The 16,507-nt window shown below is 39.6% G+C and overlaps 1 protein-coding gene across 11 annotated transcripts in view; it reads left to right on the top strand.

Moving 5' to 3' along the window:
* ERC1 (ELKS/RAB6-interacting/CAST family member 1) overlaps window positions 1-16,507 on the top strand; it is a 296,380-nt gene that overhangs the window by 51,157 nt on the left and 228,716 nt on the right. For all 11 annotated transcript variants that reach the window (XM_062616671.1, XM_062616673.1, XM_062616663.1 and 8 more), the window contains exon 3: window positions 13,380-13,796. In XM_062616671.1, coding sequence (XP_062472655.1) covers window positions 13,380-13,796 — 417 coding nt within the window. The remainder of the gene's footprint in view (window positions 1-13,379; window positions 13,797-16,507) is intronic.

Genomic DNA, 16,507 nt, shown 5'->3' on the forward strand with positions numbered 1-16,507 from the left:
AAGAGGAAATCTGAGGATTGTCCTGCTAGGTTAGGACAGGTTTGGCCTAGTAGGGTAGGTTAGGTTAGGTGGCTTGGGAGTCTGATCAGAGGAGAGAAACACGTATGAATCTTCCAAGATTTTGGGGCACTTCATTTCAGTCCTGAGTTTGTAAATTGCCTGCTTCAGTCAGGAGCAGTCTCCATATGGCAGTCTCCATAGATAAGGCATCTCAAAGCAGTGTTGCCAACAGGCTGTTCTAATGATAAGTAAAACATATGTTAATGTTAAGTGAAGTCTAAAAGGAATGCAAGGGTTATGAAATTTCAGGACTGTGGGGTGATTTTGTAGTAATACACTCAGGGTTTCTGTGTTAATCAGGTATACAAGTCTTCTGTCTAGTAAAGTTCATCTAGGCATCTGTTTGAGTGATAAAAAAACTGAACACTGTGTTTAACTTTTATGTAACTTTTGGTCTGTTTCCTGAGTTACGGTTACTGTCTGCAAAAGATAACGAGAAAGTGATGCGGGGAGGGAAGGAGGGAAAGCATACCAAGTTGTCTGAAGTGTGCCTTAAACTTTGCATTTAAATAAGCATCACCATTGGCTCTTCAGCTTTCCACTGAGATGGATTAAAAAGAGGGAGTCCCCTCCCTAATTCTTTCTACATCCCAGAACATATCCAGTAGATAAGAATTTGAGGCTTCAGAAGCCGCCTTGTTCTGTTTGTCTGAACTAAACCACATAGCACTGAACAAATGAGCCTTCCAGATTTTCAATGCTAGGAGCCCTTTTTATTTTTATTTTTTCCTGATTCTTATAAAGCATGTAGTTCCAAGATTAGTATCTGTGTTCAGGCAATCGTGCCATGCTTAAGCTCTTGCTAGAGTTGGTGGATTTGATGCCTCAAACTCACAACAGGGAATTCCATTCCCCTTTCTGTCTTGACAGTTGTTCATACAGATGTATCTGCAGATTAAATGCTTCTGTGAATAATTTTTAAATGCAGAGCACTTGGTTACAAGATGATTTGCATAAATGCACTTGAACCAGAACCAAAACACTGTGTTGTACAGCATTTATATCCATTTTAAGTGTTTTCAGTCTGGTATGTAAAGAAGCGAGGGAGTTCAGTCATTGGTCTGCAAGAAGCCTAACAACTTGACATACTGCTTGAATGACCATGTAGTAATAATTCATGAGTAAGTAGTTCCTGAAAGGATTTATTAAGAACCAGTATTTGTTCTGTGAGATATTTACCCTAAATGATTTTACCAACACAGTCTATACCAACTGTCCATTTTGATCCATGGGCAATGCAAGGCTATTCTGTGTTAGATAGTTCTGTGTTTACTACAATGAACTTGTAACTCCTTTATATTCTTCTGTGTATTCCCTTGATTCCTACAGTGATGCACAAATTTAGACAAGACAGTATTAAAGCTTTTCACTGACAGAAGTTATTCTAGCTCTCAATCATTGCAGATACCTGTTTTAGCTCGCCTGGTGCACATTCTCATCAGATGTGTTTCTGATGCATACTAAGAACACAGTTTACCGCACCTGATAGCGTGGATGGAAAACCTTTTCTGTTCAGGTATTTTCATCACACTCTAGGATCCAGTAAAGGTTTTCATAATGAATATCCTTGACTTTATACTTCCAAAGCAGCGTGTGAGCCTAACGTCTATCACTGTCATCTAGCAGAAATTTGAATGCTTCCTATTCAGGTAGGTTGTGCTAGGCCTCCTCATTTCATAGTATCATAGAAACAGCTAGGTTGGAAAGGACCTTTAAGATCATCAGGTCCAACTGTTAACCCAGAACTGCCAAGTCCACCACTAAACGATGTCACTGAGGGCCTCATCTACATTTTTCAAATGCTTCCAGGGAAGTTGATTCCACCACTGCCCTGGGCAGCCTGTGCCAATGCCTGAGCACCCTCTCTGTGAAGAAGTTTTTCCTAATATCCAATCTAAGCCACCCCTGGTGCAGCTTGAGGCTGTTTCCTCTTGTCCTGTAGCTTGTTACTTGGGAGAAGAGACTGACCCCCACCTCTCTCCATCCTCCTTTCAGGTAATTGTAGGGAGCGATAAGGTCCTCCCTGAGCCTTCTCTTCTCCAGACTAAACACCCCAGTTCCCTCAGCCACTCCTCATCACACTTGTGCTACAGACCCTTCACCAGCTCCATTGCCCTTTTCTGGACCCACTGCAGCTCCTCAATGTCTCTCTTGTACTGAGGGGGCCCAGAGCTGAAGGCAGGATTCGAGGTGTGGCCTCACAAGTGCAGGGGAACAATCACTTCCCTGGCTCACTTTCTGATATAAGCCAGGATGTGTTGGCCAGAGCTTTCCAAGTTCCTCTTCATGTTTTCCTGTCACTTAACTCTTAAGCTCCCTCAATGGGGTATTATGTTGCTCTTAAGGTCACAGACAGCTCCTTTAGAACTTAGCATAGTGTGCCGTGTTCTGCTTTGCTGTCGAAGGTGCTGCTGTTAGTTCAGCACGAGGGTAAGTGCCAGAACATCTTGATCAGATGTTTTCCATATGTTCCTTCTCATGGACAGTGATTGGTGCACCCATAATCTAAATTTATCCTGAAATTCTAGGAATGCATTTGATCTGCCTGGCTTCTCAAAACTGTACTTGGCATGAGAGACTTGATATATCCAGAAAAGAACATTTTCAAGTCTTTTCCTCTGTGAGCGTAGCGAAGATTTCAAGGCAGAGAGCTGAGAAGTTAACATGTGTCCTGTCAAAAAGCCACAGGTTTGAAAAGGGTTAGTTGAGTCTTTGCTGATGGTTGCTGCTACTGTTGGTTTGTTGTTTTTTGTTCGTTCATTTGTTTGTTTACAGATGGTTTTCTGTTTTCTTCCTCATTGCATTTCAAAGAAAAGTTATGAAGGTGGAAGGGTGCATATCTTACATTTTGCAAGAACTTGTCTTGGTTGTGAGAACTTCAAGCCCTAATCTTGAAAAATAGGCTTAAAATGATTGCTGCCATTGTGGCTGACTGCTGTGCATTGACAACTCTAAAAAACCCCATACTTCTTCAAGAAGGAGTAATGAATGAGGTTTTGGGTTGTTCTTTTTTTTCTTGTATGTACTTCCTGATTGCCTAAGCACCCTTTTTTTCCAATCAGATTTGAATATCCCACTTGCCCTTGGTCATTGTGCTTGTAGTAAGCGTGGTTAAAGCTCTTCCCAAATCTTCACTCGTGAAGCCAAGCCGTCAGTCATGTCAGAGTGCAAGTTAATAGTCCCCTACAGTGGCTGATGATGTACCTGGGTACTGCTCTTGTTTAAGCTATCATTTTAGGCTTTTTGGAATTTGGGCCAATTGAGTGTGAAAGCCTTGAGTTGTTCCTTATTGTAGCTTAAAACAAGAAAAGCACCTGCAAATGCTTTTCCAAGAAACCTATTTTACTTTCCTTGAAAAACTGATGATAAGGTAAATGTAATGCTTACAATTGTCTATGGGATAGAGAGCAGAGCAGTTAGGAAGGCATATTGAAGAGGCTATGAACAAGTAAAGCAAGAATGAAAATATTACAATGACATACCCAGGTAGGTCACATCTTCTTGTGAAACAGTGGGGTAAGGTGTTTTGCATAAAGAGCTTCTGCCCTCTGTAGTCATCTCCCTAAGAGTACTTTTGCCTTGCAAGGTTGCTGTCTAATCCATACAAGGAAAATTACAAGCAGACAGGCAAAGCCTCTAAGCATAGTCTGTGCAGCTGAGAGGCAGCAGCTGGTTTTTGCTGTTGGTTATCTTTCTATCTTGGTTGAACACTGTGCAAAGACTCCATTGGCAAGAACCTTCTGTGTATCACAGTACAGCCGTATGCTCTTTTTAAGATCCTGCATGTCATGTGTTCTATTCTTTGACAGAATCAAGCCCTTCATGCAGTCTTCTCACATTTATGGCCATATCTAGTAATCTGATGCTTTTCTTGATCAAGAAAAAAATCCATCAAACAAAATGCCAGTAAATTCTAGTGCTTTCAGATTGCTGGTGAGCTGGTGGGTCCAGGTTTTGTAGATCAGCCTGGTGCTAGCAAATATTTAGTTTCTTCAGCTGAGCAGCCACATGTCAGGCCCTTGATATCTGGACAGTAACTGTTTCTGGAGGTGCAGGTTTGGAAAGAACACTTACTGCTGTGTTCATCAGTCCATAGTCTCTGAACATTGTGTAGCTATGAGATCTTCCACTGTTGCTTGTTTTCAGTATGCCACGTTCCAAATTGACAGGAAGAACAAAATACTGTATTTCTGTGGGCAAGCAGAAGTTGAAAAGATTACTGTTTAATATTGAAAGTAATTGTTTGAAATACTATCAATTTATGTATTTCAGTCTAATTGCAATTGTTTCTTCAGTCCTCAGCATTCACAAGCTCGAAGTATTCAAAAAGCCTTAAAGATGAGGCCTACTCTATATTTTATACTCTTACATGAGAGCTATAGGGTTTATGCATATAAGTGCAGTTTTAAAAAATATTTTTGGTCAAAATATTCTTATGGGATCCATACATGGGTGCACTGAGATTTATACTATAATCTCTCCAAACCGACCAGTATAGAAGAAGATTTAAATTGCAGGCGGAGGGTTGGCAAGCGGAGGGTAATGAGGATAACCAGCTTTCTTGTGCATAGATTTTTCATGTAGTACTCTTTCATTATAAATCGTCAGCTGTTTTTCCTCATTAGAGCATATTGGTCATTTATGCTCGTATCTTGGAAAATACTGAACACAAGATCAAAGGTTGTGTGGCAGAGCACCTTTTTTCTTGGATGGATTCCTTGCATCAGCTAATGGAAAGATACATTTACTGACCTCCCTAATAGAGGTGACTAATAAGAATATGTTTTTGCAGAATCGCTCCTAATCTATTAAGAAAATTCATCATGTTCTACTAATTTGAAAATATTGCATTTTAATACATATGTAAATGTTGAAATTCTCCTTCCCTTAAATAGCATAATAATTTCCAATTAGTTTAATGGAACGAGGGGTTCACAGAAGCTGTTTGGCACTTAAGCACCTATTCCACAGATGCCACGTTTAAAAGCTATCCATACCACGGATGAAACTGGGTGTGTTGAATACACATGCTAAACAGGATAAGATCAAGATCTACAGGTTCTGTAATGGCAGGCCTGAACATAGATCAATCTGATGTTTGTGGGTTGTGGTTTGAGTGGTTTTGTGTGCGTGTTTTCTTTCTTTTTTTTGTGATGATCTGTTTGATCAACACTGTTTGTGACAAAAGAAATTTGTGTTTGTCAGACAGGAGAGACTGTAAAGAATTACCTTACTGCAGTGTATGAAACTGCATATATGCAAGGACTCTATTTTCTTTAGCAGCATAAGAAGAAATAATCAAAGTACACATTTGTATATAAATAAAACATGCCATTTAAGTAGTGTAATGCTGACCAAATTTGGACAGACTGGTGGAAAATAGAGGTTAAAATCATCACGAAATTGTTGATTCTGATGAGAAATTCTAAACATCTGCCCTAATCCCGAAAAGCCTGCTCTCAAGAAAGATGAAGGGCGCTTTAGAGTCCAGTTTCTGTGCTCCAGGAGCATAGCATTGCTGACATGCAAAGCATGTGAAATGCAATGATAGGAAGATTTGCATGAGAGAAATTTTTTGAAGCCCTCTGAACTGCTAATGTAGATGTACCTTTGAAAATTTAAACACGTGGTAGCTGGGATTAACTGATATGACTCTAGAAATAATTTTCCTTTGAATTCTGTTGCCTACTAGACCATTCCTGGTATCTGCCACAGCTCAAATTCCCATAGGAAGACATGGAAATTTCAGAATCGTGTTCATGGTTCAGAAGTTGATAAACTGATGTTTCTCAGAAGTTTACTGGGTTTGCCTATGCTTAATCAGAATTTTCATTCTTACTGGACAGATGTGCACTAAATTCTTCAGAATAAGTTGTGGGCTTACTGTGCATCAGGTATTCTATCGAAGTTGCCCATATACATGCTTTATTTCTTAAATCAAAAACAGCATACCTTTTTTGTTTGTAAGATAAGCTGCTTCATGTTTACCATAGGCAAAACAGTGTACTGCATTTATTCCATTTTACCTTGCAGCTTTTTTTATGGATGTACCTGTACACTTAGTATGAGGTGATTGTATTACAGTTTTGGTTCTTGTGGCTACAGGCTGATTAGGTTGTTTCTGACCTGCTTACTTCAGGAGTTTAAATTAATTCCTGCTGGTTTGCTTGTCAGGGGATTGTTTTTGTGCAGGACGGGGCAAAGGTATTAGGTTGCTACACACTGCTCCCTTAAACCAAATGAGTCATTTTGTGTGAGTCTAGTTCAGCTGACAAACGTATTACTGACAACTTAAGCTTTTTATCTATAGCACTTTTTTACCATCTTGCCCTTCTGTTGTCTGAGAGATAATGCAATGTATGATTGTCTAAAATACCAGTCTCTCTTTGACCCTCACAAATTAAATCCTATTAAAATCATAGCTGTATTTTGTATCATAGCTAAACATTATAAAAATCACCTGTTCATTTCCATTTAAATAAGGGTTTTGAAGCCCCTGATCCACCTTACAAGGAATATGTTGCATTTCTGGAATAAGCTGTGTTTCATCACAGCCTTGCTGGACACCTGACATTAGCCCTTTTTTCAGTTCCCTTGCGTGGGCTGCAGCTGAATGTCAGCAGGGACTCCCTCAGCCAGCCAGGCCCTTGCTCCTGCAGTGACTTTAGCAGAATCTATTTCCCAGAAATGCTGCCAAAACATTAACCCTTTGAGAATGGCAGAGAATGATTTCCCATAGTGACCAAATCCTATTCTAGCCTTTGGCATGTTATCTGTCTTGAGCTTTATGTGCTCCATCCTCTTACAAATGTTGGAAATTCTTTTGTTATGAAGAAGATGAAGGATATCATCATAATGCAGAAGTTTGTGATTGTACATGTGGATTTGATGGCAAGGAAAGCACCTTTAAGTTCTGTTATTTTCTGGTCATGCACATTTGTGGGTAGACCTTAATTGAATTGTCCTTCTGAAAGAAAATATATAATAACTATTGTATCTTTTCCAGAATAGTAGCACATATAGTCATGATGATCTAACGGCAAAAGTGAGGCAGTATTTATAGGTACTACAAGTACATCTATTTCAGACCGGGAACAGCTTTTGTAGCTGAAAGCGTCTCTCTTTCCCAGCTGTAAAAAATAGTTGCCTGAATAAGAAATTAGCTCTAAACTGATAATCTTCAGAAACACCGAGTTTGCTCAATTAAAAAGTTAAATCTGTCCTTAATTTTTCTTTAGCCCTGGGGTGGATCCTGAAAAAAACAAATGCAGAAATATGTTATATGTAGTAAAAAAAATGCAAACCTGTTGTCGTGGTTTAACTTCATCTGGCAGCTAAGCACCACACAGCTGTTGACTCACTACCCCTGAATGGGAAGGGTAAAAGTGAGAAAACCCATGGGTTGAGATAAAGACAGTTTAACAGGTAAAGCAGAAGCCATGTGTGCAAGCAAAGCAAACCAAGGAATTCATTCACCACTTCCCATTGGCAGGCAGGTGTTCACCTGTCCCTAGGAAAGCAGGGCTCCATCTCATGCATAATGGTTATTAAGAAGACAGGCACCATGACTCCAAACATCCCCCCTCCTTCCTTCTTCTTTCCCCAGCTATAATATGTTTGAGCCATATGGTCTGGGCTATCCCTGTAGTCATTTGGGGTCAGCTGCCCTGGCTGTGTCCCCTCCCAACCTCTTGTGCACCCCCAGCTTACTCACTGGTGGGGTGATGTGAGAGGCAAAGGCCTTGACACTGTGTAAGCACTGCTTAGCAGTAACTAAACCATCCCTGGGTTATCGGTGCTGTTTCTATCACAAATCCAAAACATAGCCCTGTATGAGATACTATGAAGAAAATTAACTCTATCCCAGCCAAAATAGCACACCTGTCCTGTGTTGTTTCAAGCACTGTTTTCTACACAAAGAAGAGCTTGATCACTGATCAGATCTGTAAAAAAACCCTGCCAAATACACTTGCATCATAAAGCTGTAGTTCAGCACAGGATGTACTGGCATTGTGGGTCAACAGTAGAAGTAATCAGGAAAATTTCAGTAGCTAAGTTTGTCAATAATATTTTAATAAAAAACTTTTATTGAATCTGCTGATTTCAGCAAAACTTATGTTAGGAAAAAGCCTTGTCTGTGAGGAGTGGAATTTCTGATTAGAAATTAGAGAAGGCTGAGATGAGATCAGCCCCTGAGCAAGAAATAGACTTGGTCAGGGATGCTCACTAGAGTGTGGAAGATGCTAGGGAGTCTCGGCTAATTCAGATAAAGACCTTGAGCTGAGATCCATCCTTCCTTTGTGACACTTGGATGTGAGAGGGGTAGAACCTTTCTCAGTCCTTTCTGTAAGACTATTTTGTTAGAAATCCACCCAAGAACAGCTTGTTGTCTACTGAATAGAGCCTCATTTGGGGTGTGTGAAGATGATGAGTAAGAGCTTGAACCTTTATCTCTCAGGTTGAAGCTTTTCCAACACACCAGTACTTATTCTAGTAGCACCTCTCTTTCTCCCCATTCTTTCCATCATCCCATGTTCTCTTGCTCATGAATATGAGAGTCTTTGGTGTTCTCCCAGTGTAAGAAGAGGAATTTTTTAAGTCCTTGAGTTTTGCAGACTCTAACAATGCTTCCCACCTCATTGTAACACATTTCTGTGACATGGTGTCGTATAATTGCATGTTATGTTTTCCCTTTTTTTCTGAGAAAAAGTAGGTTCTTCTGTTCCTTTTTGCTGACTGTTGACAGGCATCTCTTGAACATAATGATATTTTTCTTAGAATTTAAATTCAGGAGATGAAAGAGAACTTTACAACAGAAGTGTTCAGTGCCTATGTGCCTCGCCTGTGTTGCAGAACCCACAGTTCTAATTTATATATATAAGCACTTGCGTATGACTTTTTGAATAAAATATGGGATGAGTTATGTATCTGATTATAGTAGTTACAAAGACAGTATCTGCAGTGTGAATAGCCTAAATCAGGCAGCAAAACCAAATTGACTGGAAACTTAAATGCTGTAGCTTGGTAGGTCAAGCTCTGTCTTGCACAGATGAGTGTGGAAATTCTTTCTTTAAAAAGCATGTCATTTGATCCTTTCTTTCAAAATTATGCTAGTAGCAATGGCTGCCTCCTTTTGATCTAAAATGTAGGGTTAGAATACAGGTCTTGGATGTAGAATATAAATTAAATTCCTTTTTCTGTCTGAGTACATTAAAATGCACATTCCCTTCTTCCTTTGGAATGGTAACATTATAAGCATTTAAGGTATTTGAAAGTACTGCTACTCAGGTCTTTCTGTTCCTGTGTGTTCTACCAATTAGAATAAGAAGCTGTGCTCTCTTTAGTATTTTGTGTCAGGCCTGCTGAAGCTTTAAATATTTTATGCAAAATGGAAAAGCTTCAACAGCGAGAGATGAGAAGAACTGCCTGCAGCAAGGTTCCCAAGATCACCTGTATGGCAACAGGTACGTTGCATTATCCTGGACTGCAACAACAGGACTGCTTTGTAAACCAAACATAAGGCACTTCTGTATCATTGGCTGTCATCATACTGTAGGTTGAAAACTAATGTAACCAATCTGCCAAAGTGTGGGAAATGTGAATTTGGATCCTGTTAGGCAGAGGCAAAGATTGATGGTCTGTCTGCTGCTTACAGATGTACATTTTGTGCTGCTGGATGAAAGGCAAACTCTGTCCCTGCATAGAGCCCAGTGAGCAGACTTTGAGTTTGAGACACCTAGTAAGAAGTTATGTTTGCAACTTGCCCCTTTAGGATTTATGTTTGAGGTGGGCCTGAAGGGGCTTAGCTCTGTCAAGAGGAAAGTACATTGAGCATAACCAGCAAGAGACTTACTAGAGAGCTGTGCTCACAAAAATATCTTTGTGTTTTGCAGGTATGGGTCTAATTTGTAGTGAGGCTTAAAGACCAATTTTCATTACTTGAAAAAAACGGGAAGCTTCAAGGTCTGAAATAAAAGCACTAAGCTTTAAGCAAAGGACAGGTTCCACATAATTGCTTTGACTTTAATTATGTTAATAAGCTATGTAAGAAAAGCAGGAGTGGTACTTAGTCAGCAGAGTGTGATGTAACAGTTCAGTGGTATTAAAGGTATTTTTACTTGTTTGTTTCTAGATCAGACAATTTCAACAGTATTTTTCAAGTTTGATTGAGGTGTCAGGTGCTAGAAATAGGACTAATCATCAGTGGTTAGTATCACATGAACTTAGAAAATATTTTGTCTTTCTGGGATAGTCACTGATTTAAAAGTAAAGTCTAGGAAATGGGTGAGAAGCTAGTAAGACTCGCCAGCTCCTTCATGGGGAAAATCATGTTTTCTTTCAAATGGTGTAGAAGACAAGCTGTTAACTGAAAAAGGGGTTTATTATGCCAACTAATACAGGACATTGTTCCATTGTTCTGAAAACCATAAAAATTTTGGAAAGCAGACAGAAGAACCCATTTTGCATGTTGGAAACAGTTGGGTGTCAAAAGCATAGAATAATTTTCTGTGGCGTGTTTTCAAGTTACCTGGCACATAATGATGTTAATTCTCAGCTGAGCAGTTCGGAGAACAGTGATACTAATTCATAAGCTCAGTGCTAACCGTTCCTTTCACTTCACCTCTTCATTTTTCCTGGGAAACTGAATTCAAGGCAGTTGCTGACCATTTATGTCAAGTGTTCCAAATTCTCTTGTCCTTGCTTAACAGATTGATGCACACCGATAAATGCTGTTTGTCACTTTTTTTTTCACATCATGTTTCTGAAACATGTAATGTGTTTCACATCATGTTTCTGAATCATAGAGTAGATTTTGGTTCTTTGACCCAGAAGTTGCATGGAGGCTTTTCCAGCTTTGGGGGAGATAATTTCTGTGGGTCTGAAACACGGTTTTTGCCTGTGTAACCTGAAGTGAGATTTCACAGCAGATCAAATCGTAAAAATCACAGGGTTGGAAGGGACCTCAAAAGATCATCTAGTCTAAAAAAAAAAAAAATGAAGGAATTTGGTTGTGACGATTTAGTCAATGGATGTTTATAAATGACCCAAGTTTTATTCTGAGACAACACTGAGTAGAGGAAGTAATTTCATTTAGTAGATGATGTGGTTGTTCAGAAGCAGCTCTTTTCTCGCCTAGGAGAAAGGAAATGCTGAAGTGGCAGTGTATGGAGAGGCAGGTGGAAGCATGTGGGAATTTGTTTGTTAGCTAGAGGAACAACACACAGCTGGGCTGTGGATAAGTAGGGCTTCTCAAATACAAATGGAATTAACTCGTGTGGAATTATAAATGTATATCTAGTGAGGTTATTGTTTAACAAAATTTAAGGATATTCTCTACTGCCATTGAGTCCTACTGTCTTTATTGATATTGTATAGGTACAGTTGAGGCAAACCTTTTCCTGAGCGCAGTAGGGTTTCTCTTACAACTTGATCAGCATACATCAATTGAACAGATTGCCTACCTGCATGCTGTTTGTGGTAGTGCCTTGATTTTTAGGCTTGGAGGTGGTCTGACAGTCTTGCTTTTACTGCAGTTTGAAGAAATGACAATAAATGAAAGCTTAAATCTGTAATTAAAAAAAAGAAGTGATTTATAAAAACGTCTTCGAAATCCATATTGAGATATTTCTTTTCATCTCTTATGCTGAGCAGTCACCAATATACAAACACAATGTGCCTTTTAGAAGAGAGTAACTAATTATCCCCTCACCTACCTGTGCTATGTTATCACAGATTTTATAACCTGAAGTGTAGTTTTAGATTATCAGAATTAGTAACTGCCAAATATTGTTTTATTGAAATAGAATAAAGGTTAATTACAGCATCTCAAATCAACTGTAAAGTTATGCATTTAAGCTGATTTAAATTTATGCTGATAGTATTAAGGATGGTTTCATTTTCTTCTCCACCAGCTCCTTGAGCACTCATTCACACCGCTGCTTTGCATCAGGATCAGCATTGGTCTAGTTGCATCATCTACTGAATCAGAAATCTGGCTGGAAAGTCATTTTGTTTGGTTTTGATGGGGCTGAATTTCAGCCACGTGAAGTTTTGATCCAGTTGTCAATGTTATCCACCTAAGGAAGGACACAGAGTTGGACTTTTCCTTTTAGTGTCAGTGTGGTCTTACCTGAACTGATTATGGAATAGCATCTTTAGTTTTGAAAACCTCTTCTTAGGCCAGAACACAAAAGAAGGTGAAGTACAAAGTCTAAAGCATGATCTTTATAAAGAAAACAGGATTGGACTGCTTTTATGTACCATTCTATATGACCACAGTAATCTTTAACGTTTCTAAAAGAGGTTAAAGATAAATAACTGTATTACAAATACTGTCTTAGAATCATAGGATAGTTAGGCTTAGAAAGGACCTTAAGATCATCTAGTTCCAACCCCCCTGCATGGACAGGGACACCTCACACTGAACCATATCACCGTGTCTTCTGTCTATTGTCTTTTCATAGAATCACAGCATAGAGGAGGTTGTAAGAGACCTCTGGAGATGAGCTGGTCCAACCTCCCTGCTCACGCAGGGCCACCTAGAACCAGTTGCCCAGGACCATTTCCAGGCAGCTTTTAATATTTCCAAGGAATTTAACATAAGAAGTGTCGTAAATATATTCTTGAAGTAATACTTAAACCCAGATCTTTTAACGTCTTATCTTTTCATAAATATTTGAGTGAAATATGAAGTACTTGTATTTATGTCAAACATTAATTTGGCAACATCTTTACATTATAGACCTTAACAGTGTGTTTCCTGTGTCAAGCTTGGTAATAGGTTATAACTAATACTAACTAGTCCTAGTGAATACTGGAAGTAGCTTTATTGCAGACACTGATTTTTATAATACAAAGGTAGACCCCAGGAATCAGTCCATGTTACTTGTTCACATTTAGACTAAATTGTAAGCACATCTTAAGGGAGTAGAGATGTATCAGTCTGTGTATCTTATTCCTGGTCATCAGGTCTTTGTTTAGTGTGTTAGTCTGTTATTGTCTTAATACTTTTGACTTGTCAAGAACAAAACAAATGTTTATCTAAATAAGAAGTGAGGACTTTTTTCTAGGCAAACTCTGCTTTCCCTGTATTATCCCATTATGTTAACCTACAGTATTCACAGTCACTGGGAACTGAAGTTTCTGTCGTGTGACCCAGTCCCACCTCAGTTCTGGTTTCAGAAACAAAAAAAAGGTTGGACTGTTGGTGTGGCAGTTTCCTCTTGGTTGGTAGCTCAGGAGGACTGATGTGGCTCATGCTGTTCTCTGTTTTTTTTCAGTGGAAAGAATCCTCTGATTTTATTTGTTTGTTCTTTTAGCATATGCAGATGACTATTCAGGCTCTCCAAGATGAGCTGAGGATCCAGAGGGACCTGAACCAGCTGTTCCAGCAGGACAGCAGCACTAGAACCAGTGAGCCCTTTGTGGCAGAGCTGACAGAGGAAAACTTCCAACGACTTCATGCAGAGCACGAACGCCAGGCCAAGGAACTCTTCCTGCTACGTAAAACCTTAGAAGAGATGGAACTGCGTATTGAGACACAGAAACAGACCTTAAATGCACGTGATGAGTCCATCAAAAAGCTGCTGGAGATGCTGCAGAGTAAAGGTCTGTCAGCAAAAGCCACTGAGGAAGATCATGAACGAACAAGACGGTTGGCTGAGGCAGAGATGCACGTGCACCACTTGGAGAGCCTTCTTGAACAGAAGGAAAAAGAAAACAACATGCTGAGAGAGGTAGGTGACCAAGCTCTGGGTTCATCTCCAATCTTAAACTCTTCTCTGTCTCTTCTCCGTTTCACAACTGTAAGGAAAAAGTCTCCTGTCCTCTCCGTAAGCTGTATTTTCACATTGCAAAATTGACAGAATTTGTCCCTGTTGTTTTAAAACTTCTTCAAGGCTTCCTTGTGTGTGTGCTTTCTGGGGTTTTGTGATTTAGGACCCACTTTCCCTGTAGTCTTTGTATGAGGTTCTGGAGGTGGATTGTCACACAGACTGTAAAATTCATTGTTTCATTCTGTTGTAGTTTGACAGAAAGTAGCTACCTGTATTGAGGTGAAAACTGAGAGAAATCCTTGCAGGAGTAATGGATGATTGCTCTATGGTTTCCATGGAAACAGTCATCTTGCTGTGAAGGGTATTTGATAAAACTGTTAGCTGCCCTGGATGCACAGCCAAAAGAAAGATTACTTAAAGGGACACTGCTGCACACATAGTAACCCCTTCCCCCCATCCCTCTGAAAACAGAGAAGAAAACCCGTTGTTATATCTGTATTGCACCTTAGAGGAGTGACAGGCATTCTTCACTACTGATCATCCTAAAATAATGATTTCTTGTGTAGCCAGCGTCAATTTCTTGATATTGTTAAATGTATTTTACTCTTATCAATTTGCCTCCTAAAGTGTTCTAATATTAACTTCTAAAAAGCTATGTATTGTGTACGTACGCAGGTATGTATAAGCGTGTATTCACTAATCGTAAAATTTTCTATAAAGATTATTATACATCTGTAGATTGAATGCATGAATTGATAGCTATGCATGTATGTATAATGTGTGTGTGTGTGAATCTGATGGCCTGTTTTGGGCATTGTAAGGCTACTTCATGGTTCAACATTTTTAGAAAGCCTGACAGGAATTAAGCCACCTCCCTCAGAAGGCAGGGAAGCGAGGTCAGACACAGAGTTTTTTGAGATGAGTATTTGCAACACATCAATCACAGAATCATAGACTGGTTTGGGTTGGAAAGTACCTTAAAGATCATCCATTTTCAACCCCCTGCCATGTGCAAGGACACCTTCCACTAGACCAGGTTGCTCCAAGCCCCGTCCAGCCTGGCCTTGAGCACTGCCAGGGATGGGACATCCACAACTTCTCTGGGCAACCTGGTCTAGTGCCTCACCACTCTCATAATGAAGAACTTCCTAATATCTAATCTAAATCAACTCTCTTTCAGTTTAAAGCTATTCCCACTACAGGCCCTTGTAACAAGTCCATCTCCAGCTTTCTTGTACCCTTCTTTAAGTACTGGAACAAAATACATACTTCTTAATACCCCTTATTCATGTGTTTTACATGCCCTGACCCATTGTACTTGTGCTCTTGCAAGCATTTATGTAAGAAAAGCTAGGGCCCATTACATTTCTGAGCCAGATTTAGGCCAGATTTCTTTTTTTTAGAGCAGTAATCTCTTGAGTGTCTGGAGTGAAGATAATATGGTTCCAGAGTTTCTACACTAGTTTTTCCTTTATTTAGCAACCAATGATAATTCTGTTCCAATTCTTGTATCTATTTCAGGAAGTGCCCCAAATGCCTTCCATTTGTTTCTGCTTTAAGTCCAGCAACATAAATGAAAAGCTGGCAGCAGCTGTGTAATTTTTTAGGAATGCTCTTACATTTGTTTCTGCTACTGATGAGTAGATGTTGAGAGATAAGAATTCTTGTTTCATTCACACATATCTGGAAATCATCAGTCATTTAAATCCTAGTCTTTGTGGTGTAAAATTCTCTGGAGAAGGTAGAGATGACTTACTCAGTTTAAAAAATCAAGTGCTGTTTATCTAACACTTTAATTAATCCTCGATGCTGACCCAGCTCTAATGCATTGAGAAGGGTAAGCTGCGTATGCTGTAATTTGTAGCTTAAGCTATTGATACAGTGTGGGATCCAGCCTTAAAGCTGAGCACCCTAGTAGTCTCGAAAACTTGATGCCATGTGCAGAGATATCAAATTATCTCCTTATGGAACTGGGTCACATCAGGAAGGGTTTGGTTAGTACCCTTGTGCTGTCCTTGAGCTCTGAGCTAGACTGAGTTAACTAAAGTCAGGCTTGTCTGCATGAAGCTCAGGTCTCATGCTTGAGGGTCCAGAGAAAATCAGGGGATATTTCTGGACTGTGGCTGACTGCATCTAACATCATGAGCACCAAGTTGCTCTGCTCTGCAGGGTCTGGCTCAGAGTAGCTATCCCTGTTCCACACTTGGAAGTTGTCTCTGTGCAGAACCTCTTATGTGTGTCTGCGTCACCCTCCTCAAGCTAATCTTCTGTGTTCATCTGTATTTCCATAGTGTTAGGTTATTTTAGCCTTTTGCTGCACCAGATATGAACTGTGGAATTTTTGGAGCTGCCTTGAACTCAATCTTGATGGTTCTATATCTAGCATTCTCAGTATCTAGAAAGGCATGCTAAACTCTTCTTTAAATACTCGTTTTAAAGGAAGCATTAGTATCTCAAAGGGATTTTCATGTGCTTGGGAGGTCAGCATTTATACTTCATGTTCTAACACATTAGAAAAACTGAGAAAAACTTTAATAGTGTTTTGACCATCTTTGTTAAAGCAAGTTCTGAGATGTCAGAATCTGCTAGTGCTGTTTCTGACTTTATGCGTGTGCTAGGCTTCTGGTAAAATTATTTCCTGGGGATAATAATAAAGATTTGCATCTTGAAGC

The sequence above is a fragment of the Pezoporus occidentalis genome, unplaced genomic scaffold (assembly GCF_034315485.1).
Source record: "Pezoporus occidentalis ecotype Australia unplaced genomic scaffold, CSIRO_AGI_Poc_V1 ctg19, whole genome shotgun sequence".
Classification (NCBI taxonomy): Eukaryota; Metazoa; Chordata; class Aves; order Psittaciformes; family Psittacidae; genus Pezoporus; species Pezoporus occidentalis.